At 43.7% G+C, this 26,656-nt stretch overlaps 1 protein-coding gene across 1 annotated transcript in view; it reads right to left on the reverse strand.

The window, feature by feature from the left end:
• Positions 1-26,656, reverse strand: part of LOC145406316 ((3R)-3-hydroxyacyl-CoA dehydrogenase) — a 158,100-nt gene that overhangs the window by 23,150 nt on the left and 108,294 nt on the right. Inside the window, exons 4-5 of the mRNA XM_080277479.1 lie at positions 23,509-23,690; positions 7,739-7,866 (exon numbers count right to left, since the gene is read on the reverse strand). Coding sequence (XP_080133605.1) covers positions 7,739-7,866; positions 23,509-23,690 — 310 coding nt within the window. The remainder of the gene's footprint in view (positions 1-7,738; positions 7,867-23,508; positions 23,691-26,656) is intronic.

Raw genomic sequence — 26,656 nt, forward strand, 5'->3', positions numbered from 1 at the left:
CTTAAGTTACTCAAGGAATGCTGGCTGTCGGAGGAAGATGACGTCAACCTGCTGGAGTATGTGATGAAGTTCAAAGAACGGCTGTCCACTGCTTTACAGCTGGCGAGAGAGAATTTAGGAGCTGCTCAGAAGATGAAGACTTGGTATGACAAGAAGTCCAGGTTACGCCACTTTCAGCCAGGAGATCAGGTTTTGATTCTGCTACCAGTTCATGGGCAACCTCTTCAAGCCAAGTTTAGTGGCCCTTATTTCGTGGAGAAGAAACTCAGTGATGTCAACTATGTCATCGCCACACCAGATCGTAGAAAGAGCAAGCAACTATGTCACATCAACATGCTAAATTTATATCACAGGCGGGACGAAAATAATCCAGTCTGCACTGTAGCTGTTCCACCCGAGTCTACAAGTGAAGTTCTCCCATGCAGCATGAGCCTGAGTGATAGTTTGGGGAAGAATCCTGATATCATGAATGATCTCCAGACTAAGCTTTCTCATCTACCTCCCAAGGAAAGGCAGGAGTTTTCGGCATTACTGCAGGAGTACCCGCAAGTGTTCCGTGCCACTCCAGGAAGAACTACTGTGTTGATGCATGATGTCGATGTTGGAGACGCAAAGCCAATTAAATTGCCTCCTTACCGTGTGAACCCAGTGAAAGTTCCTCTCATCCAGAAGGAGCTTGGCTACCTGTTGGACCACAAGATGATTGAGCCCTGTCAGAGCGAGTGGAGTTCTCCTGTCACTCTAGTCCCTAAGCCAGGTGGGTCACATAGGCTTTGCATCGACTACAGACGTGTTAATCAGATAACTAAAACAGACACTTACCCTCTCCCTCGTGTAGAAGAATGCATAGACAAGATCGGAAAGGCTAGGTACATAAGTAAGTTTGATTTGTTAAAGGGATACTGGCAAGTACCTATGACTGAACGTGCTAGGGAGATCTCATGTTTTGTAACACTAGGAAAGGCTTTTGCATGTTCTGTAATGCCGTATGGTATGAAGAATGCACCAGCCACATTTCAGAAGCTCATGAATGTTGTAACAGAGGGTTTGGCAGGGTGTGTTGTTTATATTGATGATGTATTAATCTTCAGTGACAACTGGAAAGATCATCTATGCCATGTCAGTAAATTTCTTGACCGTTTAGTTCAGGCTAATCTTGTAGCTAATTTATCAAAGTGTGAGTTTGGTCAAGCTAAAGTTCAGTACCTTGGGTATGTAATTGGTGATGGACATGTTGCACCACCAGGAGCTAAGGTTCAGGTTATAAGTGATCTTCCCAGTCCTAAAAGTAGGAAAGAGCTACAAAGATTTTTGGGAATGGTAGGTTATTACAGGAGATTTGTTCTTAACTTTTCTATTCTTGTATCACCACTTACAGACCTACTGAAAAAGGGAGTTGAATTTGTCTGGACCGATAACTGTGAATCCTCTTTCAACAAACTTAAAGCTATTCTATTAAGTCAGCCAGTGCTCGCTACTCCAAATTTTGCTAAGCCTTTTAAGATGGCTGTTGATGCAAGTGATACAGGAGCTGGGGCTGTTTTGCTGCAAGAGGATGATCAGGGTATTGAACACCCTGTATCTTATTACAGTAAGAAGTTCACTCCACCTCAAAAGAACTACTCAACTATTGAGAAAGAGCTTTTGGCCTTGATTTTGGGTTTACAGCATTTTTCATTTTATTTGTGTTCTGGTTTTGACCCCATAGTCATTTATACCGATCATAACCCACTGAAATTCCTTAGTAAGTTTAAAGATAAAAATCAGAGATTGACAAGATGGAGTCTACTTCTTCAGGAGTATTCATTAGACATACAACATGTCAAGGGGAAAGAAAATGTTATTGCAGATTGCTTATCTAGACTTTAGACAGATTGTTTTAGAGTAATAAGAAATTTCCTTTGTAAATTTCTTTTTCTTTGTGGGGAGGTGTTACATAGCCTATGATTTCATCATCCTTTGTGTAATTTTTAACGCACAGTTGCTGCATGTTTGATCACGAGCGTGTTCTGCCTCAGTCCCCCCCTTCTACCGTTATAGTAGAGTAAGTCGTCCTTTCTGTTATTCAGTGCGGGATTGTCGACCGTTTGTCCCCATCGCTTCATTTGCGCGTCCTTCTTACAAGTTGTATCAGGCTCTGCTGGCCCCTATATAATGAGCTCAATCTCTGCATCATTGCCACTTAGATCTGCTCCTCATTTTGTTCACATCTCTGTCCTCCCCTGTACAGATATTATTATTGTGAGTGCTCAAGAAATCTCCAACCATCTAGCAGCTGTGTGTAATTTGAGTATAACTGTTATTGCATTTTTTCTTGTACTGTATAGCATAAGTTTAATTTGTAGGCCTAGTGAAGTTTTTTGTAATTCATGTAGGGATCTTTATGTCCATCAGTTTTAATATTATTTTGTATCTGTAATTATTTATCTGGCATTCACTGAGTATTATCTGGTATCTCATTTTATCAGGGCTGACTTAGATAAATTTACTCTTGCTAATTTCGTGTTAATAGAGGCTATTGCAGTTAACCATATATTTAACCTGTTTTTGCCATTACATTATCCTTATGAGTCCTGAATGTTTTGTTGTTAATTTAAGCATTAAACTTTAACTTGTAATTTTACCTAACTCTTTGTTTTGAACCTGGAACTTTACGGGACAGTAGTGATTTTTAGTATTCTCACTTTAAGTGTACGTTATCTTTCTCTGTTCCGTAACAAAGTATACATGGGTGAGACAGGAGGGTGGAAGGGTTGTTGATAGAGCCTTGATGGACTATGTGGTTGTGTCTAGGAATGTAATAGGAAGATTGTTGGATGTGAGAGTTCTGAGAGGGGAGGGTGGAGGTATGTCTGACCACTACTTGGTGGAGGGAAAGTTAAGAGTAGGTAAGAGATGGGTGAGAGCTAGGAGGGTTAGGTGTGGCAGGGAGGTTTTGAAAGTGAGTGAGTTGGATAAAAGAGAGAAAAAGATAGAGTATCAGGAGAAATTGAAAGATGAGTGGAACGCAGTGAAAGATCGGGAAAATGGCAGCGTGGAGGAGGAATGGCAGTTGTTTAAGAGTGCTGTGGTGGGGCATGCAGAAGAGGTGTGTGGTGTGAGACGTGTGGGTGGTGGTGTAAGAAAAGGAAGTGAATGGTGGTGCGAGGAAGTAAGTATGGCCGTGGCTGAGAAGAGACGTGCATATGAAGTGTGGCTGCAGAGGAAGGATGAGATGTCATATGAAAGGTATAAGGAAAAGAGGAATAGAGCGAGAAGGGCTGTGCGTGATGCTAAAGTGGCAGCAGATGAGAGGTGGGGTAGGCGGCTGACAGAGAATTTTCAACAGAATAAGAAAATGTTTTGGAAGGAGGTGAAAAGGGTGCGAAAGGGAGAGTCTGGGAAGGAAGAACGAGTAAAAGCAGAGGATGGAAGGATGTTAATTGAGATGGATGCAGTAAGGAAGAGATGGGCAGAGTATTTTGAAAGATTGTTAAATGTAGAGGAGGAAAGGGTGGCTGAGATTGTGGCAGATAGAAGGGTGCAAGGAATAAATGTGTTGGGAGAGTTGAATGATTCTTTGATCACGAAGGAGGAAGTGGAGAAGGCAGTAAAGGAGATGAAAACAGGGAAAGCTGCAGGTATGGATGGGTGTGCTGTGGAATGCCTGAAGGGTGGTGGAGTGACTATTGTTGACTGGTTAGTAAGATTATTGAATGTGTGCTTTGAGAAAGGTATGGTGCCAATTGACTGGGCAAGTGCTTGTGTGGTCCCGTTGTATAAAGGCAGGGGTGATAAGTATGAATGTACTAGCTTTAGGGGTATAAGTCTGTTGAGTGTTGTAGGTAAAGTGTATGGTAGAGTGTTAATTATGAGAGTTAGAGAGGGTACAGAGGGAGTGATTAGTGATGAGCAGTGTGGCTTCAGGAGAGGGAGGGGATGCGTTGATCAGGTGTTTGCTGTGAGACAAGTGTGTGAAAAGTATTTAGCGAAAGGCAAGGATGTGTTTTGGGCATTTATGGATTTAGAGAAAGCGTATGATAGAATTGATAGGGAGGCTTTGTGGACTGTTTTAAGATTGTATGGACTTGATGGTAGGTTACTAAAAGGGGTGAAAAGTTTTTATGTAAATAGTAGAGCGTGTGTAAGAGTGGGAAATTCTGTGAGTGATTGGTTTCCCGTGAGAGTGGGGCTGCGACAGGGATGTGTGATGTCGCCTTGGTTGTTTAATATTTACATGGATGGTGTTGTAAGGGAGGTGAATGCAAGAGTTTTAGGTGGTCTGAGTCTGCTAAATGTTGATGGAGGAGAGTGGAATCTGAAGCAGCTGCTGTTTGCAGATGATACTGCACTGGTGACTGATTCAGAGGAGAGATTGAGACAGTTGGTAGAGGAGTTTGGAAGGGTGTGTGAAAGGAGCAAATTGAAAGTAAATGAGAATAAGAGTAAAGTGATGAAGTGTACGAGGTTGATAGATGGTAGGGGGATGAATATAGTTTTGAATGGTGAGATGCTTGAGGAGGTAGATTGTTTTAAATATCTAGGGTCACATGTTGCTGTGGATGGAAGAATAGATGCAGAAGTGAAGTTTAGAATAAATGAAGTAGGAAAGGTGCTGGGAGGAATGAAAAAAGTGTTTAAATGTCGTTCGCTTAGAATGGATGTAAAGAGAAGGCTGTATGAGGGTGTTGTGGTACCGAATGCGTTATATGGGGCTGAAACATGGAATATGGGTGTAGCAGAGAGGAAAAGTTTGAATGTAATGGAGATGAGATGTCTGAGGAGTATGTGTGGAGTGACGCGTATGGATCGAGTGCGAAATGATGAAGTGCGAAGGAGAACTGGAGTTGTTCGGGAGATGGCTGGTAGAGTTGAGCAGAGGGTGTTGCAATGGTTTGGGCATATGGAGAGAATGGATAATGAGCGATTGGTGAAAAAGATAACTAGATCTGATGTGAGAGGTGTAAGACTGAGAGGAAGACCACGAATAGGATGGATGGACAGTGTGAAGAGAGCGCTGGATGCGAGAGGGATGTCCGTTGAGCAAGGAAGAGTGGTTGTGCGTGACAGAAATAAATGGAGAGAAATTGTGAATGAATAAGTGATGACGCAGCCCTGAGGGGATATTCTCCCGCATTTGGTCTGATCAGCTAGTCAGGTCAGGTGCTGGTAAGGGGATGGGTCTGTTATGATGTGGCAGGGGTAAACCAGTTCTGCTGTCGGGCCCTGCTGTGGATGTCACTGCTTGCATTGCGCAGTTGACCCTTGTGCGGTGTGATGCGGTGAGGATCTGTCCGTTCTCCCCTTTGGGGCTAAGATGCGAATGAATGTGTTTGAATGGATGAGTAAATGGAGAGTGAGTCGTCCTGTCTCGGCTACCTCCCTTTCCTTGGGGGAAGCAGCCTAGGTATATAGATAGAGATTTTGTCACCTTTCTTGACTTGTGACATGGAGCTGAATCGTGCATGAAAAAGTAGCGCCCATGAATAGCAAAAAAAATATAACAAATGATCCCTACGTGTCAAGTGGGGTTGGTGGAGGATTAGTGCCCCTCCCTGTAAAACAATTAACTCTAAGCCCTTGACCACCCCGTTTGGGATACATGGCGTCTGGCAATGGATGGATGGATGGATCTTTCAGAACTTGAACATACCGGCCACCATTCATCACCAAGTTCTTAGGAAGAAAGTAGAGGCCTCCCCTTCCCATTTCACCTGAGAAACACCCCCATACCATTACTGATTGTGGGTACTTAACAGTCTGCACCACGTAAGCACAGTCATATCAACTACAGGAGGCAGGGCGACAAACCTTAGCAGAATGCAACTCAAACACTTGAAATGTGCTTTCATTGGAAAACATAACTTTTCTCCACTCAACCAATGTCCAGTGTGTATACTTCTTGGCAAACTGAATGTGCTGCTTCTTCATGTGGTCAGTGAGAAGTGGTTTCTTGCCTGCAGTGCGGCTTGGCAAACCCAGCTCCTTCTGCAAGCAGTGTTGGATAGTTCGAATTGAGACATCTTATAACAGCTGGGGATGCATTCTCTTCAATTCTGCTGCTGTCAGTCGAGAATTTGTGATTACTTCCCTCTTCAGAAACGTATCTGTACCTATGGAAGTCATCCTCTTCTTTCCACCACCATGCTTGTGCTCTGATATGACATCAGGTGGCAGGACACATGCTGCAGCAAGAATCTTCATGAGAGTTGACTTTGTGCGTCCAGTACGTTCACAAATCGTGTTGACAGGGACATTATCCTGCCTCCATGCAATGATACAGACTCTCTCATCCCTTGAGTAGTACTTTCCAGGCATGACAACTCGACTCATGGAAAATAACAGGGCAAACAGTAATGCATATGAAAAAAAAAGGAGGTGTAAGCTTGGAGCGACGGGAACATATACTCCCACTCTCACTTCTGGGCAAGCACTGATGTACTGAGTGTTTCACCACCTCCCGCCAGTTACTTCGTACCCAAAAAATTCACTTGGTAGAGGTGGAAACACAAAGCAAAGACAGACAACTCTCCCATAGCAATTCTGGGTGTAGGCCCTAAGTCAATTTGCTGTGGATATACTGTAGGAGAAACCTCACAAACTTATGGAGTTAAAAACCATCACCATTCACCCCTGAAGCACAAGATGACTCTGTTTTTAATTAATTCTTGCAACCAACATATTGTTTACTCAGCTTTGGGCAAATCTCTGGGCAGAGGGATTACAGACACACTCATCAATGATTATATAGTATTGATGCCCATCCATCCATCCATCCATCATCCAATCCTACATTGCACCATGAGGAGCGTAGAAGCCCGGGGCTAGGCAGTTGGTCCCGACATTTAAGATGAAAGTGACCAGCCTCACTCATCCCTGAGTGGCATTACATGAGCAATCAACCCCAACCATCCTTTGGATATAAACCTTCACCAGCCAATCCGATTGGAGCACAATAATTACCCACTAAACCACCAGGCCCCAAATTTGGTTATATGGTTACCACCCAGCATAGTAAATGGTTTCCTGGTGTACAGGAAACCATTTGGCTTGTCACTCAGTGTAGAGTCACCCACAGGCAGAAGGAAGAGGAAAGCATGAAGGAAAGAAAGACAAAAGAGGGAGTGTAAAGTCACCCGTAGACAGAAGGACAAGGAAAGAATAAAGGAAAGAAAGACAGAAGGGGATGGAAGAAAAAAAGAAAGGATGAGAGGAAAGGGCAGACACCCGAGAGCAGCACTACATCGAGTGAGTGGATGGTGAGCACCCCCACCTACCACAACAATACTGATGTAACAGAAATTAATACAGTAAAACCTCGATATAACGGACTTCAATAGACCGGAATTCGCTTTGATTGGACTTGAGGAGCTACCAGACTAAATTCCTATCCTGTATATCGGAAAAAGTCCGATAAAGCCAGAAGCAGTCCAGACTGCCTGACAACACTTCAGCAATGTTCCCCACAATAAGGTAAATAAAAGACATGTTTATCTGAGTACAGTACAGTATTATTATATATATTATACCATTTGATTAATGTAGTGAAGTTATAACACAGTACAGTATCACAATGGTAGCCAAAACAGTTTAAAAACCGTTCATGCGATCCGGACTAATGTCTGATGTATCGGAAAAAGTCTGGATTAGCAGGGGGAAGTCTGGATGTCGCTTTTATTGGAATTTTGCATTCTTCGGAATGGTTTGGGCCCCTCTTAGTCCGTTATAGTGAGGTCTTACTGTAATTCTAGGGTCTGACCTTCAGGTTGTGCAAAACGACGGAGTGGAGTGAGTTTGATGAGCATGTTGCGAACCTTGTCGGGGACAGTTTCTACCATAGGTGTTTCAGTGAAGCCAGGCACCACACAGTTCACACGCACTCCCACCCTGGCAACCCACACATAAGCTGTATCACAATACATATACACAGAAAAAAATGATGATACTAGTCATCTGCAATACTGAACAGCAATTTACAAACACAGCAACAAACTACAATGTACTTTGCATGTAAAAAAAAAATAATAATAATGTCATGAAAAGCTTATGTACTGTATGCTGCATTTTCAAGCATTCTCTGTTCACATGATATAAGCAGAATCAGAGTAAGATTCTCTGATCACAGGGAAGAAAAATTAATTCTCCGATACAAGCTCCCTCCCTCCTACACCAGAGTTATAAGGCTCCTCGCAGCACAACAATGGATGGCTGGTTTGTAAATACTGCTATGCCAGTACATCAAGGAGGTCAAACACTACACACATCACCAACCACAATACAGAACAAAGAATAGAGAAGGTGATGGACATGCTACTCACAAACAAGACACTGCAAACAGAACAACACAAACCCAGTAACAATACCACAGAAATAACATCAGTACAAATGCAAACACAATAAGTATTACAAAATGTCAGCATTAACATACATAGGAGGGTGCCATCCATTCACTCACTCAATACAGTGCTATCTTCAATGATACAACTCTGAGTGATTTGTCAAATGGTTTCTTATAGCTCTGAAAACCATTTATAATACCAGATGGCTGACTTCATGACTCAGGACATCAGTAAAGACATATGTACCTATAACAACCATCTTGAAAATGGGGTGAATAAGATGTGGCAAAACCTAATCATGGGTTGGCTCAAGGAGAACACATTGGCCATGAAGTTTGGGGTGACCAGACATAAATCTTTAACACAAACATGGAAGACAGTGACAAACAGTAGCCAACTTCCTCTCAGACAGACAAGCAAGAACAGTAGAACCCCGGTCCTCGAACACAATCCGTTCTGGAAGGCTGTTCCAGGACCGAATTGGTCGAGGATCGAACTAATTTTCCCCATAAGAAAAAATGTAAATCATTTTAATCCGTTCCAAGACCCCAGATGCTTACCTATTTAAGTTTCAGCACTGGTACCAGTGCTTTCCTTTACGATGTGACTGTATATTTCTTTTGTCTTTTCACAAATTATATCATCACTAACACTGTCTCCTGCTAACTGTTTCTCATTGATGAAGATAAGCAATAATTTTTCCACTTCTTCAATTATTTTCCGCACTACTTTCCTCTTTTCACTGCCAGTAGCGGTACTGGATGAACTTGCTTTCTTTGGAGCCATTATTAGGGGCTAATACAGCACTGAATCCAGAAAAATGTGAAGCACAGCAGGACAACCACGTTGACGAACAACAAAGGTGGACGCATGACTGTCGGTCAGCCAGCTTCCCTTCTTTCGGCTACGTTCGTGTTGGTCGAGGTCTGATATTTTGGTCGACCTCTGGAGCAAAAATTTCTTGAATTTTTTGGTCGAGGTTCGATTTGTTTGACATGTGAGACGTTCGAGGACCGAGGTTCCACTGTATATACTTAACAAAACCAAAATTCCAGATTCAGCATACAGGGAAGTCCCAATGCTGTGAGTACCCAGTCACCATTTTCCTCAAAATGTGCTCATTAAGTGCAAGCCCCAGTATCTGAACTTTCAACTACCTATTTATAGCCAGACACCATAATCCTGTAAGGGGTGGCCATTTATCTTTGAGTTAGTTGTTTTACGGGGAGGGGCACTAACCTTCCATCAACCCACTTGTTTACATGCAGGGAAACCAAATTTTCTTATCTAAAATACCGTTTTTTCCACCCTGACTCCTTTATCCAAATCCATTCTCATTTATAAGAATTCCCAATTTACAAAAATAAATAAGTAAATAAAATGACCATATGAATGATTTTTTTAACTGTACAATCTGCTACGAACAAAGAAATGCTCAGCCAACCCCTAGAAAGTGTGCCTGTACTGTATTTTTTGCATTAAATCCTTTAACTGAATCAATATTCCACTGCATCTAGGAATAACCCTCTATGACCACTTGACATTATCCCAAAGAATTCATGTGTTACTGAATGTTATCTGAATTCTGCCACAGATAATGCTTCTGTTACCTGTCCAGCCACAACTAGATATGTACTCTGGAGGTGAAGTGACAAGTCACACATGATAATCCTGTACAGTGGGGCCACTGGACATAACCCTTCCATAGTCCTGGTGTTACAGGGTGTAATTTTAATTATGTTCCATGCACTACGCTTCTGTTAAGTGTAGACTATGACTGGACAGGAACTTGCAAAGTGACTAAAGCAACACATGATAACCCTGTACAATAAGGCCATCTGTAACCCATTTGGTGATCAACTATCTTGGATGGCATGCTAAGTACTGTAGTATCATGGGTCTGCAACAAGAGGAGTGTGTTTGGTCTGTGTTTAGTTTCAGAACAGCTATGAATATTTCATTTTTCAAAATGTTGGAAATGCCACAATGTGCATATGAATAGCTCCTGATGTCTGTGAAGGCCTGGATGCAGTGTGGTTCTAAGTGTATCAGTTTTAGGCTGCTGATGCAATCCATTTCTGTGCCTGTAAAGTTCTTTCTTTTCTTGATAATGTTATGTGTCTGTTCCAGAGTGAACGGAGGTTACATTGTGGTCAAAAGGAATGGACTGCCTATGTAAAGATTATTGCTATTTCAGACACTGCATGCTGGTGTAAGATGAATTATGTCTGCATAGTGGTTCACAAGTAAACCTGCTCGTTCTTTAAAAGAAGGGATGCTATCGTTCTTCTCCTAGATCTATCAACAGTGGTGTTCCTCAGAGCTCTGTCCTATCACCAACTCTCTTCCTTTTATTCATCAATGACCTTCTAAGCTGTACATCTAACCCTATCCACTCGTATGCTGATGACTCCACCCTTCACCTGTCCATTCAGTTCCTGCAATGTCCATCTCAGCAGTTACTTCAACAAACACGGGATGAGGCTATGGCACACCTAATGTCTGACTTGGCTCGTATCTCTGAGTGGGGTAAAAATAATCTTGTTGTTTTTAATGCATCAAAGACTCAGTTCTTACACCTATCAACCTGACAAAATCTTCCACAGGTGTACCCACTAAAATTTAATAATACTCAGCTTAATCCTACATCATCCTTGAACATGCTTGGGGTTTCATTCACTTGGGACATATCTTGGAAAGATCATATTACATCTCTTGTAAAATCTGCTTCCAAGAGATTAGGTGTGCTAAGCCGACTCCGTTCCTTTTTTACCCCTGAACAATTGTTGAGTCTATACACGGGTTTTATCCGCCCCTGTGTGGAGTACAACTCGCATGTGGGGGGGGGTTCTCCACATATAGCTTTTCTCAACAGGGTGGAGTCAAAGGCTTTTCGTCTCATTAACTCTCCTCCTCTTACTGGCTCCCTTCAACCTCTGTCTCTTCACCGCACTGTTGCATCTTTATCTCTTTTCTATCACTACTTCAATGGTCGCTGCTTCTCTGAACTGTCTGCATGCATTCCTCCACCTCTACGACGGGCGCATAGCACCCGTCAAACAGCAAACTCTCATCCCTTTTCTGTCCAACTCTCTAATGCAAGAGTTAACCGTTACTCCCAGTCCTTCATTTATGCAACAGGTCAACTCTGGAACTGTCTCCCTCTGTCTGTATTTCCTGCTTCCTATGATCTCCAGTCTTTCAAACGCAGTGTGTCCAGGTATCTCGAAATGATCAGATTTTGAATTTGGCTCGCTCTTGTATTATGTTCTTCTCTTGGAAGGAACAGTTTTTGCGGGCTTGTGGCCTTTGGTTCCTTCTTCCTAGCATAAAAAAAAAAAAAAAAAAAGATATTACTGCTGTTGCTGTTGCTTAACCCTGGCCTGCCTGAACAAGCAGACCAGTCAACTGCAGATAGGTAACAGCCTTTATGAGGTTGTCCCAGAAGGTCACTACACCAATGTGTTTGCATCTTAATGTAGCTGTGCAATGCCCTATCATGTGTATCATGCTGTGTACGACTATTCTGTCAAATGGATATGTGTCGTAAGTGATTCCACCGAACCCACATTAAAACTGATAACTCAGGAGGACTGAGTGATGTCTTGTTATTGTTCTTATGGTGATAAAAGGCAATGATGATGATGCGGCCTTCTTCACCCTGCCAGTGGACCATAGTTTAGTTCACAGCAGTGGACCGAAAGTGTCCACAGCTCCTCAGGAATAGACCAAATAGTCATAAGGCAGTTGATTATCTGGGGAGAGGGAGGAGTCATATCCTTGTCCTGACAGTAAGGCTGGAAGAGTGAAAAAGGTGATCCCCGTAGACTAGTCTGAACATTAATATCATTCTGTGTGAGTGGAAGCAAGGGGAGTACAAAAGAGAGTGAACAATGGTCTCATCAGTAGTCCAGCACCACAGGTAGGAGGGGTCAGGGGAAAGTCTTAAGCAATGTAAGTGAGAATGTAGAGGTATATGACCAATGCAGGGTCTAGTTAGAAGAACATCAGTAGCTCTGTCTGCTGTTTGAGCTCAGGGGTGAGGGGAGGAGTCTGTCAAATAGTGACCAAAAGTAGCTGTTGGGAGTAATAGACTGAGAAAGGAGTCCCACCAACTGCAGCATATTTGGCGGATTAAGTCCCGTTGAGTGTTCAGAGCAAGTGGATGTGAATTTAGAAATGCCAAGGTGTGTGCCATCTTCACAGCAGCAGCAGTAATTTCATTGTCTTTCACTCCAGAGTGCACAGGTACCCACTGAAAATGAGTGGTTCAATCACTACTGAAGGAAAGAATATGTAATTTTAAGGAAGCAATGCAGATGAAGAGGGAAAACAGGGATATCATACGTGAGCAGTGTGTGAAGAATGATGAAGAAGAGGTAGTGGTGAATGGTGAGGATATTAAAGACACCTGGGGAATGCACTGTAACTGGTTGCTGAATGAGGAGTTTGAAACAGGGAAGGTTTGGAGTCAGCAGATCCAGTGTTTGGCCCCTGACCTTTGACTGCTGCTGCTACTGTATGCAGGGTAATAGGCAGGATGTAGCTGAGGAAGGTGGCAGGTGTGTCTGGGTTGACTGCAGAAATGCTGAAGGCAACAGGAGTTATAGCAATGAGGTTAGTTACTGATTTGATAAATAAGATTATATATGAGTGTGTCCTCCAAGATCACTGGATGAAGAGTGTGAGTGTATGTGTACAAGGGGATGGGTGATGCCCTGGAAAGGGGAAATTATAGAGGCAAAAAACTTTTGGATCAGATAATGAAGATATTGGAGAGAGTTCTAAACATTATGATTAGAGAATGAGTAAATACTGATGAGATGCAGTTTGGGTTTATGCCAGGCAAAAGGGAACACTGATGCTATATTCACTGTTTGACAGTTTCAGAAAAAATTTATTGGAAAGAAAAGGGATCTGTACTTTGTTTTTGTTGATTTGGAGAAGGCCTTTCACAGAGTCCCTAGGGAGGTGGTGAAGTGAGCAAAGAGAAAGCTCGGGATCAAGAAGTGGCTGTGGTGAAGTGAGCAAAGAGAAAGCTAGGGATCAAGAAGTGGCTGGTTCGAGTGGTTATGGCTATGTATGTGGGTGCTCGTACCCAGGTAAGAGTGAATGGAGATTCAAGTGATGAGTTTTCTGGGAATGCTGGTGTGCATCAAGGGTCAATCTTGAGCCCCTTACTGTTTATCATGGTGCTTGAAGCTCTCTCATGTAACTTCATAGATGGACCCCGCGGGTGATGTTTATTGCCAATGATTTGGTGCTGATTGCAGTGAACGAATGGGGGGGTGGCAGAGGAAAGATTTAGGAAGTGGAGATATGGTATGGGGCACAAAGGTTTGAGAGTATATGTAGATAAAACAAAGGTGACTATCTAGGCTTGGTGGCAGTACTGTCAAAGAAGAGGGAGAATGGCCCTGTGTAGTTTGCCACATGGGCACAGGAAGTAATTCCATCTTGTGCACTGTTTGCAATAAATGGGTGAATAATGGATGTAATGGTATTAGAGGGAGACTACAAGATAATGCTGATTTCATGTTTGCAGTGTGTCAGAGAGAGCACATGGAGGCTGCCAGGCATGAAAGAACTGATCTTGCTGGTGAATCTCTTGAGTGTCTAGGCTTGGTGGCAGTACAGTACTGTCAAAGAAGAGGGAGAATGCCCTGTGTAGTTTGCCACAATGGCATAGGAAGTAATTCCATCTTGTGCAATGTCTGCAATAAATGGGTGCATGTGGTAGGTGGGGGCGCTCACCATCCACTCACTCGATGTAGTGCTGCTCTTGGGTGTCTACCCTTTCCTCTCCATCCTTCTTTCCTTCCATTCTCTTCTGTCTTTCTTTCCTTCATTCTTTCCTTGTCCTTCTGCCTACGGGTGACTTTACACTCCCTCTTCTGTCCTTCTTTCCTTCATTCTTTCCTCTTCTTTCAGCCTGTGGGTGACTCTACAATGAGTGACTAGCCAAATGGCTTCCTGTGCACCAGGAAACCATTTACTACGCTAGGTGGTAACCATATAACCAAATTTTGGCGCCTGGTGGTTTAGTGGGTAATTATTGCGCTCCAATTGGATTGAGCCAGAGAAGGTTTATATCCAAGGGATGGTTGGGGTTGATTGCTCATGTAATGCCACTCAGGGATGAGTGAGGTTGGTCACTCTCATCTTAAATGTCGGGACCAACTGCCTAACCCCGGGCTCCTACGTTTCTCATGGGGCAATGTAGGATTGGATGATGTATGGATGGATGGATAAGGGATGTAGTGGTATTAGAGGCAGACTGCAAGATAATGCTGATTTCACGTTTGCAATGTGTCGGGGAGAGCACATGGGGACTGCCAGCCATGAAAGAATTCATGTTGCTGGTGAATCTCTTGGGTGTGTGGAAGTTTTGATACTTGGGAGACATGTTATGTGCTGGAGGAGGGGCTGGAGCTAGCTCTGTGGCTACAGAGTGATGAGTGGTTGGAAGAAGTTCAAAGAGCTGTTGCCTCTCCTGACATTGAGAGGGCTCTCCCTCTATGCTAAGGAATCTTTCTATGTGGCATGTGTTAGGAGTGCAATGCTGTTTGGTAGTGAGAACTGGGTAGTAAAGGAAGAGGATATACATAGGTTCAAACATACTGAAATGATAATGATTAGGAGAATGTGCCAAGTGTCCTTGAATGCAAGGAGGAGCTAGGTTTATGGGGGAAGTGTTAAGAGGAAAGATGGGACTGAAGGGTACTGGTACTGTGATGAGAAGGGCATGTGGAGAGGATGGGGGATGACAGATGGGTGCAAAAAAGTATGAAGTCTGAACATTGGGCGTGGGGTTGTGAGAGGCAGACCAAAAAAGACCTGGGATGAGGTCACAGAGTGTGACCTCAGAAATAAGACACTGAACAGAGAGGCTGCCGGAGATCGAGCAGCATGGAGAGCCGCCATAAGGTGACCAAGGGCAACGCATGCAAGCATGATGAAGACTTTATAAATGAAACAAAAACTAAATGAACCACTGAGGAAGTAAGGAAGGACATGAGGAAGGAGTGGATGGTTGGTGTATGGGATAGAATGAGAAAGACAGACGACTGACTGTCTGTGAAAAGGACAACTTTCTGTGGCTAAGGGTGGGACTGTATGAAAGACATCTTGGCAGATAACATATAGTTCACAGATGTTTATGTGAAGAGGGTTTACCTGCCAAGTCTACAATACTGTCAGTTCTTCGTAGTACATGGCCACAAAGGTGGAGGGCAGGAAGTCAACATCAGATCCGTCGGTGTGGACCCGGAAGTAACCTAGGCGAAGAGTGGCCATCATCTCACTGTAGATGTGTAATGCCAGATGAGGGTGCTAGGACCTGGGGTACAGTGAAGGAAGAGTGTGGAGATGTAAAGAGATAAATGAACCCAGGGTGCAATGGATGACTGGGGAGGTTGGGGAGCAGGTAGGGAGAAGGGTGGGAGAGGTATTGTAAGTGACCCAACGATCCAACATAGGATGGGGCATGGGACTTGAGATGCCACCGAGGGCAGGTGGAGAAAATGCCCAGAGAAAGCTAATGGTTGGAATGTGGGTGAGGCACAGGGAGGGACGTAACCCTATAGAGTGTGAGGTAGTCAAGTTGATGGTGAAGATCTTGGAGGGGCACCAGGCCCCCTTCAGCAAGCAGGAAGGGTACAGGTGAGGAACACATTGCTCTGGTGGCAATACAGAAAGCCATGTTCTGAATCACATCCAACTTACAGAAAGCTGTGGGCAATGCTGCCCAATACAATACAGTCTAGCCTCATTATATGACTTCTTGTTATGTAACAAGTTGCTAGACAGTAATTCAAAAGTTATACCCTGTCTTGCTATAATATTAAAAAATTAACTGCGATTTCACGAATAATATTTTCAGTGGCGACCTTCAAGAATCTTGTGCGGACATGGTGATGTACGTCAGCCAAAATGGCTGCTGTGATCATCTGCCTTTTGTTCTGTTTTGTGAAAGAAAGGCCACTGAAACACCACTATTATCATCAAATATCAGTGCAAGTGCTTAGCAAATAGTACAGTTTGTAGTATTTTGTGAAGTGATACATTTAGTGTGTGAAATACTGAAACTTGTGACTTGGAAATCTTGTCAACCTCATGTAACCATCATTCCCTTAACCCCTTAACCGCGGGGCGTCACTTTCGTGACGCTTGGGAGCAAGGGATCATACCGCGGGGCGTCGCTTTTGTGATTCTGTGTTATTTTGAATTCACCCGGGCTTTCAAGTGGGGGCTTGTATCATCTATCAGTACTGACAATGTCCAACACTAGTCAGCACTCCTAATCTCATCTGTACTCCCATCCATTGTTGACAATTTAGCCATTTCTCCCCGTTCTTGACTCCCCCCCCAACCCCCCCTCCATTACCCTATCCTCTCGCCTGCCCGGCCATGCTACGCTAAGTAAATCTTCCCTGGAATTTTTCACTGATTTCATCCATTGAAATAAGCCCTATGTCGTATTCTTATACCAAATAATATATACAAGAAAGAAATCAGGTAAGTGAGAGTGCCATACACCTGGAATTGGCTAATTATCACCTGACAACACCTCACGTGCACTCGTTCGCTAATTTTCGCTGTTTTTTTCCCCTTGAAATATGCCGTATAATCTATTTTCGTAATAAATATACATGTAAGGAGAGAAGGGAGAAGCCTAAGTGATATTTACATTCACCTGGAACTACCTAATTTATAATGAATTGTCTAGATTTCCTGCCAATCATATCAGTGCTACACAAAGCTGTTTCAAGATTTAACATTGGTAGCTCTGATTATATATCTCCTAAGTAGGCCTCTAATCTATTTTCGTAATAAATATACATGTAAGGAGGGAAGGGAGAACCCTAAATGATATTTACATTCACCTGGAACTACCAAATTTATAATGTATTGTCTAGATTTCCTGCCAATCATATCAGTGCTAGACTTAGCTGTTTCAAGAAGTAATATTGGTAACTCTGAATAACCCCTAAAGCAGGCCTCTAGGCTAGCTGGCCTGGCCCCTGCGTTATCAGTGTAGTCTCATCTTCCGAAGTGAGAGGACGTATGTTTCATCTTGCTGACTTCAAGGCCTTTTTTCACCCCCATGCAAATGGCTCTGTGACCTTTACCCCCTACTAAACCTCGTGTGGAAAGAGGTAAAGGGCTGACAATTGATAAAAGAGTGACTACGATCTTTCTATTGAGTAAAACAGTGCAAGTGGAATTGTAAATAATGTGTAAATAATGTGTAAACAGCAAGTGAAAGTAATGAATGTAAATATACGTGAACAATGGAAAATAGTTTTATAAGTTATTTCAAGTGACAGTGCATAACACTGTAAATAAAATAGAAATGTAAATAACGTAAATAAAATAGAGAACGTAAATAGAAATGTAAATGAGTAGTATTATAAGAATACGAGTATATACCCTAGGAGTAATGAAAGTGAAAGTTTCACTCTAGCATGTCTGAATGCTATGAGTTATGAGAGTGAAGATGAAAGTGACATTCACTCTCAATGCCAGTATACAGGACGAGAAAGTGAATGCTACGTATTTTACTGAAAGAAATTGAATCCCTACAGTGACAATAAACTAATACTACTGAAGGAAACTTATGGATAAAGACTGTAGATATATATAAGTGTTATATAGTAACAGAAATATAAAGTGTGAGGGGTTTTATGAATAATAAATGACAGACTACCATGAGCGAACTAGTGCCAGTGCGACGATCAGACGCGCTCGTAATTTCCATTGCTTTCACAGTGTTTTTTTTTTTGAGTATGGATCCCAAACTACTTGAAAATTGTAGAATAGTGTTTATAGTGTTTGTATCTGGCTGTGGTAATCATATTACGGGTTGTCGGGAAGTGTAAAGTGGAGACTTCGTTACCCTACTTCAGAGGTCTCCACAAGTCCTACGGTAACCGACGAAGGCTCAACAATTATTCCAGGAGAAAGCTGAAGGTATGTGCCATAAGCATATGTAATTTTATTATTCTAGGACTAAACTGATTTTTGGCAAATATTTTTTGAGAGTCTGTCGGAGCCCAAATAACCCCGCGGCACACGCAAGTAATTGGTAAACAAGCCCGCGGTGTAGGGGTTAACAGGCCTCCACTCGGCTGACTAAGCCATGATGTCCGCCCAGCGTTTATACTGATTGTGATCATCTGCCTATCATTCTGTTTTGTGCTTGAAAGGCCACTGAAGCACCACTGTTATCATCAAATACCAGTGCAAGTGCTTAACAAATAGTCCACTGTATGTGATATTATGTGCAGTGACATCTTTCTGTGTGTGAAATACTGAAACTTATGACTTAGGAATCATGTCAACCCGACATACATAGCCTTCCCATAATGGGCCTCTAATCAGATAAGTGAAGCAAGATGGCTGTCCACTGTTTGCAATGGCTGTGATCATCTGCCTTTCATTTTATTATCTGCATGAAAGGCCACTTCAACACCAATGCTATCACCAAAAACAGCACAAGTCCTTAACAGATAGTGCAGAGTGTAATATTAAATGAAGTGGTACCTTTTTGTGTGGAGTGATTGTCCAGGCCCTCCTACTGTCCCCTAGCCTTAGGGGGAACCCTTGGTGATCACTGGTACAGGCCTACAACAAATTTCAGGTGGGTGGTTGAGGTTTCTTTTGTCATTTTAGGTTTCATGACTGGTCACTCTCCCTAAATCCATTGAACCCATGTTATATTGACCGTGTTATGTAATATTTCATTATGCAATAGGTCTTCCCTTGACACAGCCCTACTGCATAACAAGGCTGAACTGTACGCTCCCATATGTAGTGCAGGTGAGTATGCCTACCTTGCAGTTGTGGATGGGGATATCACAGTTGGCCCTCCATGACATGCAGCCCAGCAACACATAATGGCCAGGTGTTTGGAGCTCAATAGGCATACAATGTAGGTGGTCAATATGCAACTTCCACGTAAGGACAGAACCATCAGTCTACAAGCTGAGGTAAGTACAGTGCCTCTGGAGGAAAATAGCAGCCGAGCTCAGGTGAATCACTGGGAGGACAGGAATTTCCTTGAGTGTATTAGCACTGATGAAGAAACCCCTGTCTCTTTGCCAAGACTGAAGGGAGTCCATTATGCACTGAAGGGAGTCTTGGGCATGCTCCATCAAATCGACTCAGGCAATTACAATATGGTCATCTGCACAGATCTGCATGTAACATTCCCGATTGATGAGAAGGCCTGATGAGGTGATGTTAGAGAGGAGTGGGCTTAGCACTGCACCTGAGGGACTCCTTGCTCAATGGTCCAGGAGAGAGAAGTGTCTGTGCTTACCTGAATGTGAAAGGTAATGTGGGCAAGGAAACTGTGGATCCAAGACAGACGAGTCCCGACAATGCCACACAATCTCAGCTGATGGATGATGCACTGATGGGAAACATTATCAAAAGCACCTTTGATATCCAAGAAGAGGGTCATCATCATTTGCTTCTGGCAGTATGTCATGGATATGATGGCCTAGTTGCAGTAAATGGTCTAACATACTCTCAGTTCCGGTCTAGCAGCCATGGGAGGATCACTGCCGTCTTAGTGAAACTTGGCTAGCGGAACCCCTAGACTTTACCAGCTATGCCCGATCAGCGATCTACTGCCACCGCCTACGACCCGTTGAGGAGGGCATCCAGCAGTAGTTCCAGGCCGCCAGGAGTTACGAAGATCACAGGTGCAGTGGTGTGGTTCAACGAGAAGTCTGGGTACGGCTTCATCAAGCGCCGGGACACCGGTGCTGATGTTTTCGTGCACAGACTCGGGATCGTTGCACTTAACCCCCGACACTTTCGGCGCTCTCTTGGCGAGGGTGAGGTTGTGGAGTTTCGGCTCCGTCAGTCACCCAAGGGTCCCGAGGCTACGGAGGTCACTGGGCCGGGAGGTGCTGCTGTGCAGGGCTCTGCCCATGCACGGCCGCGCCCCACGGCCCAGAGACGCCAGTCTTGTGGTCCTGGGTGTTCTGGGGAGACTAATCTCCTGGTCTCGATGTGCGTCGCTACGGCACAGGCTTTTTGTGGGAGTGACAAGGCTCTGTTGCACGTTCTCCTCCCTCAGATCTTTGAGGAGAACGGGCTACCAAGACTTGCCATCCTCCAGAGCTTTGTCGGAGACGTACATTCAGCCCCTCGTACAGATCGTCGTCCCCGGCGGCCTCCTGCGCAGCCCAAGTCCCGGCCACCTCCACCTTGGCCCCGCTTTACACCGCGCAAACGGCTGTGCCTGGACGGACCCCTCAACAGGGCGACTGGCTCATCTGTCTCTCCCCCTACCGACCCAGCACTGATCACGGCCATGGAGCTTGACACCATCACCACTGTTGCTGAGATCCACTCCTTGCTGTCTGCAGCCGAGGGGGAAAGGGCTGCCGTCCCCGTTTTGCCCGACCACCGCGACGTCGAGGGCCCTTCCCCCCCCCTCGTTTCTCCACCTGCTGCTGAGGGAGTGGATCTCACAACTTCCGCCACCGATCCGCCACCTGCAAGCCCCTCATCTGCCCTTGTTCTGCCATTCTCTGCTGAGTCCGACGATGCTGCGTGTACTCGTGAGCTCCTCGCCGCCAGGCTCGAACGCGGCATAACTCTAGCTCTTAGCCGGGTCCTTCAAGACTCCCCATTAGGTGTTCCACCTTGCCTTAGGGACTTGGGGGAGCTAGAGTTGTACAGGATATAGATCGCGACTCCGAGTACACCGACATCTCGGACTCTGATGGGCAGACTTGAGGTACTTTTTTTGCCCAGCAGCCTCTTCTGGTTCACCACCGACCATCGCACCTTCCCCTGTCCCTGCCGTCTCTTCCCTCGTCCTTCAGCCTGCTGTTCCCGCTTTGCTCTATTTAGAGAGCTTGATTCTGCCTTTTCCCTGACGGGCTCTCTGTTTGTCCGTGCCCCTACTTGTGCGGGGCGAATATCCACACACACACACACACACACAACATACTCTGTCCAGGATGAAAGACACTCTGGCCAGTATGGAACTTCTCTTCTGATTTCAGCCACCATTAGTCTGAAGCCACAAGTTTCTCCATGAGTTTACCTAGGTTAGAGAGGAGTTAAATGAACCTGTATGAAGTGGGGTTGGATGGGTCCTTTGTTGGTTCACAGAAGGGCAGAAGGATAACAGCCTTCCAATAAGCTGCATATACAACTTCATGCCACCTCACTGGAGGTAGAAAGGAGAGGTTTCAAGTATGGATAAGGGAGATGGCGAAGGAACTCGTTGGGCAGCAGATCAGGACCAGTGGCTACTGCTGGGTGTATCTTGGAGGTGGCATTTGGTTGAGTAATGTTCTGATCTAATTCAAAATAGGTGAACTTGATCAGCTCTGTTCATTATGGATTCCTCTGATGAGTGGACATCACAGTGGGTGGACTGTGTTGGGTGAAGGTGAGGGCAACATGGATTTTGGAGGCACCTGTCTGTGATACTATTAAGTGTTCTACAGAGCCAGGAGGGGTCTGTGTAATGGATTAATGTTGTTACAAAGACTTACCAGTTCTGCATTTCCTTTATGCTCATTTGGTTGTTAATTTCACTGTTCAATTCCCAGAGATTTGTGATGATGTCCTGTGTAAGTGGAAGAGTGGAGCTGTGTTTGAGCAAGTCACATTGTTTTATAAGGCAAAAAATATCCAGTGTACAGTTTGGGTTGTAGTGTCTTCTGTTGCATCTTGAAATATGCTGTTTGCATTAAATATGATCTTGTTAGATTTTGCAGTATGCTCATTAGTGGTGGTGATGGGTGTGTTACTTAGTGTACTGAAGTGTTTTTAGTTAACCCTATCCACTTTGCTTCTCTGTCATTGTTGCTGATGTTGTGCAACCCCAATCTGTCTGACCAAGATGACCCATCAACTGCAGGCAAGCAACTGCCCCTGCAGGGCCATCCCATGTAATGAATTACATCCCCATGTAGCAGACAGCGCCTCACCACAGTGAGGCACAGGGATTCGTATGGGGGTTTGGTTCTTGGGTGGATGTTGCATTTGCATTTCTCCACCTAGTTAAAAGGGGCACCATAGCAGGCTCCATGTCACCCCATTTTTGGCTATACAGGCATGGTTGCAATCCAGCGTTGTAAGTGATTTCCTGAGTTACAGAAAAATATTAGGCTTGTCACTTAGTGTATGGCCACCTGATGTGGAAAGGATGATAGTAAATAGTGACAGGAAGGATGGAGGAAATAGGAAGAGAGAAGGACAGACACAGAAAAAGAATGACAAACATGAAGGAAGAAGTAGGCAATGCTACATGAAGTGACTGGGTAATGGGTGCCCCCACCGACCACTTTTGCTTTCTAGTAGTCTGTGCATGTGATGCATGATCACTATGGTTTGGAATGCATTCCTGTGGTTACAATGATAGAGAGTTGATGTTAGCTGTGGTAGGCGAAAATGTTGGCACACAGAATGTGACGTCTAGGGCAGACTGAGAGTGATATGCTTAGTGTGAGATGTAGGTTTCTGTGATGTACATACAGTACTGTACCTATCAGAAAACCCCACAGAAGCAGTTGCTTTCATGCGATCAACAGGTATGCTCGGCCACAGACCCGGGCAAAGTAAAACAACAACAGCATCAACTCTTCCTATGGTGCCTCTTAAAGAAAAAAAAAAAAAAAAAAAAAGTGTTGCACACAATCAAAAAGACATTTTTCAGTCATACCCAACAAGTTTTGTAGGCATCCAGCATATCAGATCCTGCCCCAAGAACACAGCTCCCTGTTTCTCCCCAAGTTGTAAGACCATATAAAGCAACAGTGCCACTCACATCCACAAAATAGACTGGCAAAGCACAGGTTTCCAATGTGCCCATAGCCCAAGGCATGGAAACCCAGTAACAAGTGCTCATTTCAAAGACCTACCATAACACTAATGACTTCAAAGGAAGATCACAATGCTTAATGATGCATCATAAAAAACATGAAGTGAAGCAACCAATCCTCAGCTCACCAAGTCTTGGGTAATTCCTCCTAACATGACATTTCATACCTGTGCGATGTTGCAAGTGATTCAAAACGGCATCCTAGGGTGCTTCTAAGCCTACCTACTGTGAGTGGAAAATTGCTTTTTGGTTATGCAAAAAGCTATTGCTTATGATACAACCACTAATGAAAGGCTTGATATTATTCATCAGAGCAATAATTCTATGCCTTACTTTGCGAGTTCAGCAGCAGCTGTCTTTGTGAGAGCAATGACACCAGCCTTGCTTGCAGCATAGTTGACCTGTCCCATGTTACCAATTTTGCCAGAAATACTGGAGACATTTACCACAGCACCATGCTCACCACCATGTTCAACCAGTGCCATCACTGCTGCCTGAGTCACCAAAAAGGTTCCCTGTCATGGTTATAATAATAATAGTAAATAATAATAATAATAATAATAATAATAATTACACTAACAATAATACTGTAATAATATATTAATAAGCTGGTCTTTTCTTAAAAGCAACAGTTCTTCCTAAGGGGTTCACTAGCACTCAACACTCATTTACACTATTGTGACAGCAATCATATACAAAATGGACTTTATCAGAAAAATGTTAGAGGAATTACATACTGCTACTGTAAATACAAAGGCTATATGGACTTCATCAGGAAAATGTTAGAGGAATTATGTACTGTTGCTGCTGTAAATACACAGACAGGTCTTTCACACTATGTGCATCTAACAAATATTCATCTCGGAACTATATTCAACATCTACCCATGCACATATTTTAGGACCAACCATATCTCACAGGTGCATACCTAGAGAAGCAGCATCACTGGTGTGCCACCAGGTGTGTATGAACAAACAAACAAATAAACCAGATGAAAACATTAAATTTTCTTCATAGTAAACCTGTACATTTTGTTCCTACAGTAATATACCTATTATTTACCCAAGAATTTACCTATTACTTATTTAATATTTTACTAACAAAAAGAAGTTTTAACTTACCCTTTTGCGGAAAGGAAATTCTATCTATTTATCCATCTGTCTATCAATAGCCAGAATCCCAAATGGGGTGGCTACAAACAAGTTGCATCCAAATCACCCTGTCCCCTGCCATTTTGCTGTCATCCTGCCAACTTACACTTCCCTCTCTCATATACCTTTCTACCCCAACCCTACATCTCCAAGAAATTTATGGAAATTAACTTCATTGGTTCTGGCCCCACAATTGTACTCTCACTTTTTAGGGACTGGATCAACAGTTTAAACTGCTTCTGCTGCTGTACTCTCGGTCATGAACCAGGTAACCCTCTTCTTGTATATTTCTTATAATACTGAGCCAACATTCTTAACCATCAATTTTTGTCCATGTGAATACGAATTTCTCATTATCAACCATTTCTAACCAGGAATTTCAGTCTGTGTGAATATGATGTACCATATTTCATGCAACATTTTACACTACAGTACTGTACACCAAGCCCTCGTTTTTTGACCGATCATTATTTGACAATTCACTTTCGACATTTATAAATCTATACCCTATTTCGTTGTTCAACATGGTTATCCCTGCCATTTCGACAATTCAAACCGCGCTCTGCCAGATTGGCTGGCTGAGCTGCCTATATCCTGCACTCTGCCCTGCTGATCGGTTGCCTCTACATCCATCTGCATTTCTATTTGGCTTCGTGGAATACTACAGCACCACCATGGCTCCACCAAAAACCCCTACTGCAACCCTTGTCAAGTGCAGTCATGTGCTTACAACCTGAGTGAGTGTTTCACTATCGCATGGTCGGGTGACGATTGTGCCAAAAATTAACGAACACTCTTAACGCATGAAACAGTTTTACTGGCACCAGTTTTACATAATACACATCTCAGTTTCCACTAGGTTAAGTAACTTATGATAATTGGAGGGCCCTGGGGCTGAAGCCCCCTGTTAGGTTTCAGCACTTCCAGTTAGGCATCCACTCCTATTTATGGTTTCAAACTGTATACATTTGAATTTGTTTGGTGTGGTGACATCATGTAGGGAGGTTTTACAAGAATACTCCCCCAGTATCCCTGCTTGTCGTAAAAGGCGACTAAAAGGGTTGGCGGAGGGTTAGTGCCCCTCCCCGGAAAACAACTAACTAAAAAAACAAACAAGAAGCCTCGGACAAGGACTGACCAAACAATGACGACCCAGGACCGGACAAAGGACTTGGTAATGGGTACATGGAATGTAAGGGGAGAGAATGATGAGGTGAAAGAGAGGGAGATTGTCCAGGTGCTTGAGGGTGCGAAAGTGGATGTATGTGGAAAAACTGAAACAAAATGGAGAGGAGAAAGTGTGAGAGAATGAAAGTATGGATGGGGTATATGTGCAGGAGTAGGTGAGAATGAGAGGGCAAAGGAAGGAGTATGTATAGTTGTGAGTAAAAGATGGAAGAAGAGCATAAGACAGTATGGATCAGTTGGGTCAAGGATTGTGTGGGTAAAGTTGAAAGTTGGAATACAAATGTGGGTGATTCTGTGTGTGTATGCGCCAACGCAAGATCGTGCTAGAAGAGTGAGAGAAGAGTTCTGGACAAATGTGGAAGTGTCCATGGAAAAGTCTGGAAGGAATGAGAGAGTGTTTTTGATTGGTGATATGAATGGTAAAGTAGGGAATGTGAAGGTGGATAGTATAGTTGGTGAGTGGGGTGTGCCTGCGGAGATAGATGAGAATGGGAGTGCATTAGTGGACATTTGTGCTGGGAGGGGGTTGGTGATAGCCAATACCCTCTTCAGCCATAAAATGATCCACAGGTATACATGGCGAGTGATGAGACGGGTGAGTGGTGAACTAAATGAAAGGAAGGCAATGATTGATTATGTGTGTGTGGATGAAAGGATGCGAAGAAGTGTAATGGATGCAAGAGCTTATAGAGGTTGGGAGAGTGGACTTTCTGACCACTACTTGGTGGTGGCCAGAGTTAAAGTTCAAGTAAGATGGAGGAATAGAAGAAGGGAAAGACGAGAGGAAGGAGTAGTTGCAAGGAGAGTGGAAAGGTTACAAGAGGATGAGAAAAAGGCAGAGTATAAGAGAGAAGTAGAGGAACAATTGGGCAAATATGAATTGGAGCAGATGGGAGATGTGGAAGGTGTGTGTAGGATATTTACAGAAGAAATATGTGCAGCATGTGATGTGGTGTGTGAAAGGAAGAGAAGACGGAGGGGGGTGCAAGGAACAGCGTGGTGGACTGAAGAGGTGAGATAGGCTGTGGCACAAAAGAAGAAAGCATACAATGAATGGATGAGAAATAGGGGCGTGGAAGAAGTTGAGAGGTGGAAGAGAGAGTTATATGTAGAAACAATGAGAGAGGTGAAAAGATTAGTAA

The sequence above is a fragment of the Coenobita brevimanus genome, chromosome 70 (assembly GCF_032717465.1).
Source record: "Coenobita brevimanus isolate Jiangsu-jjx chromosome 70, ASM3271746v2, whole genome shotgun sequence".
In the NCBI taxonomy this organism is placed as follows: Eukaryota; Metazoa; Arthropoda; class Malacostraca; order Decapoda; family Coenobitidae; genus Coenobita; species Coenobita brevimanus.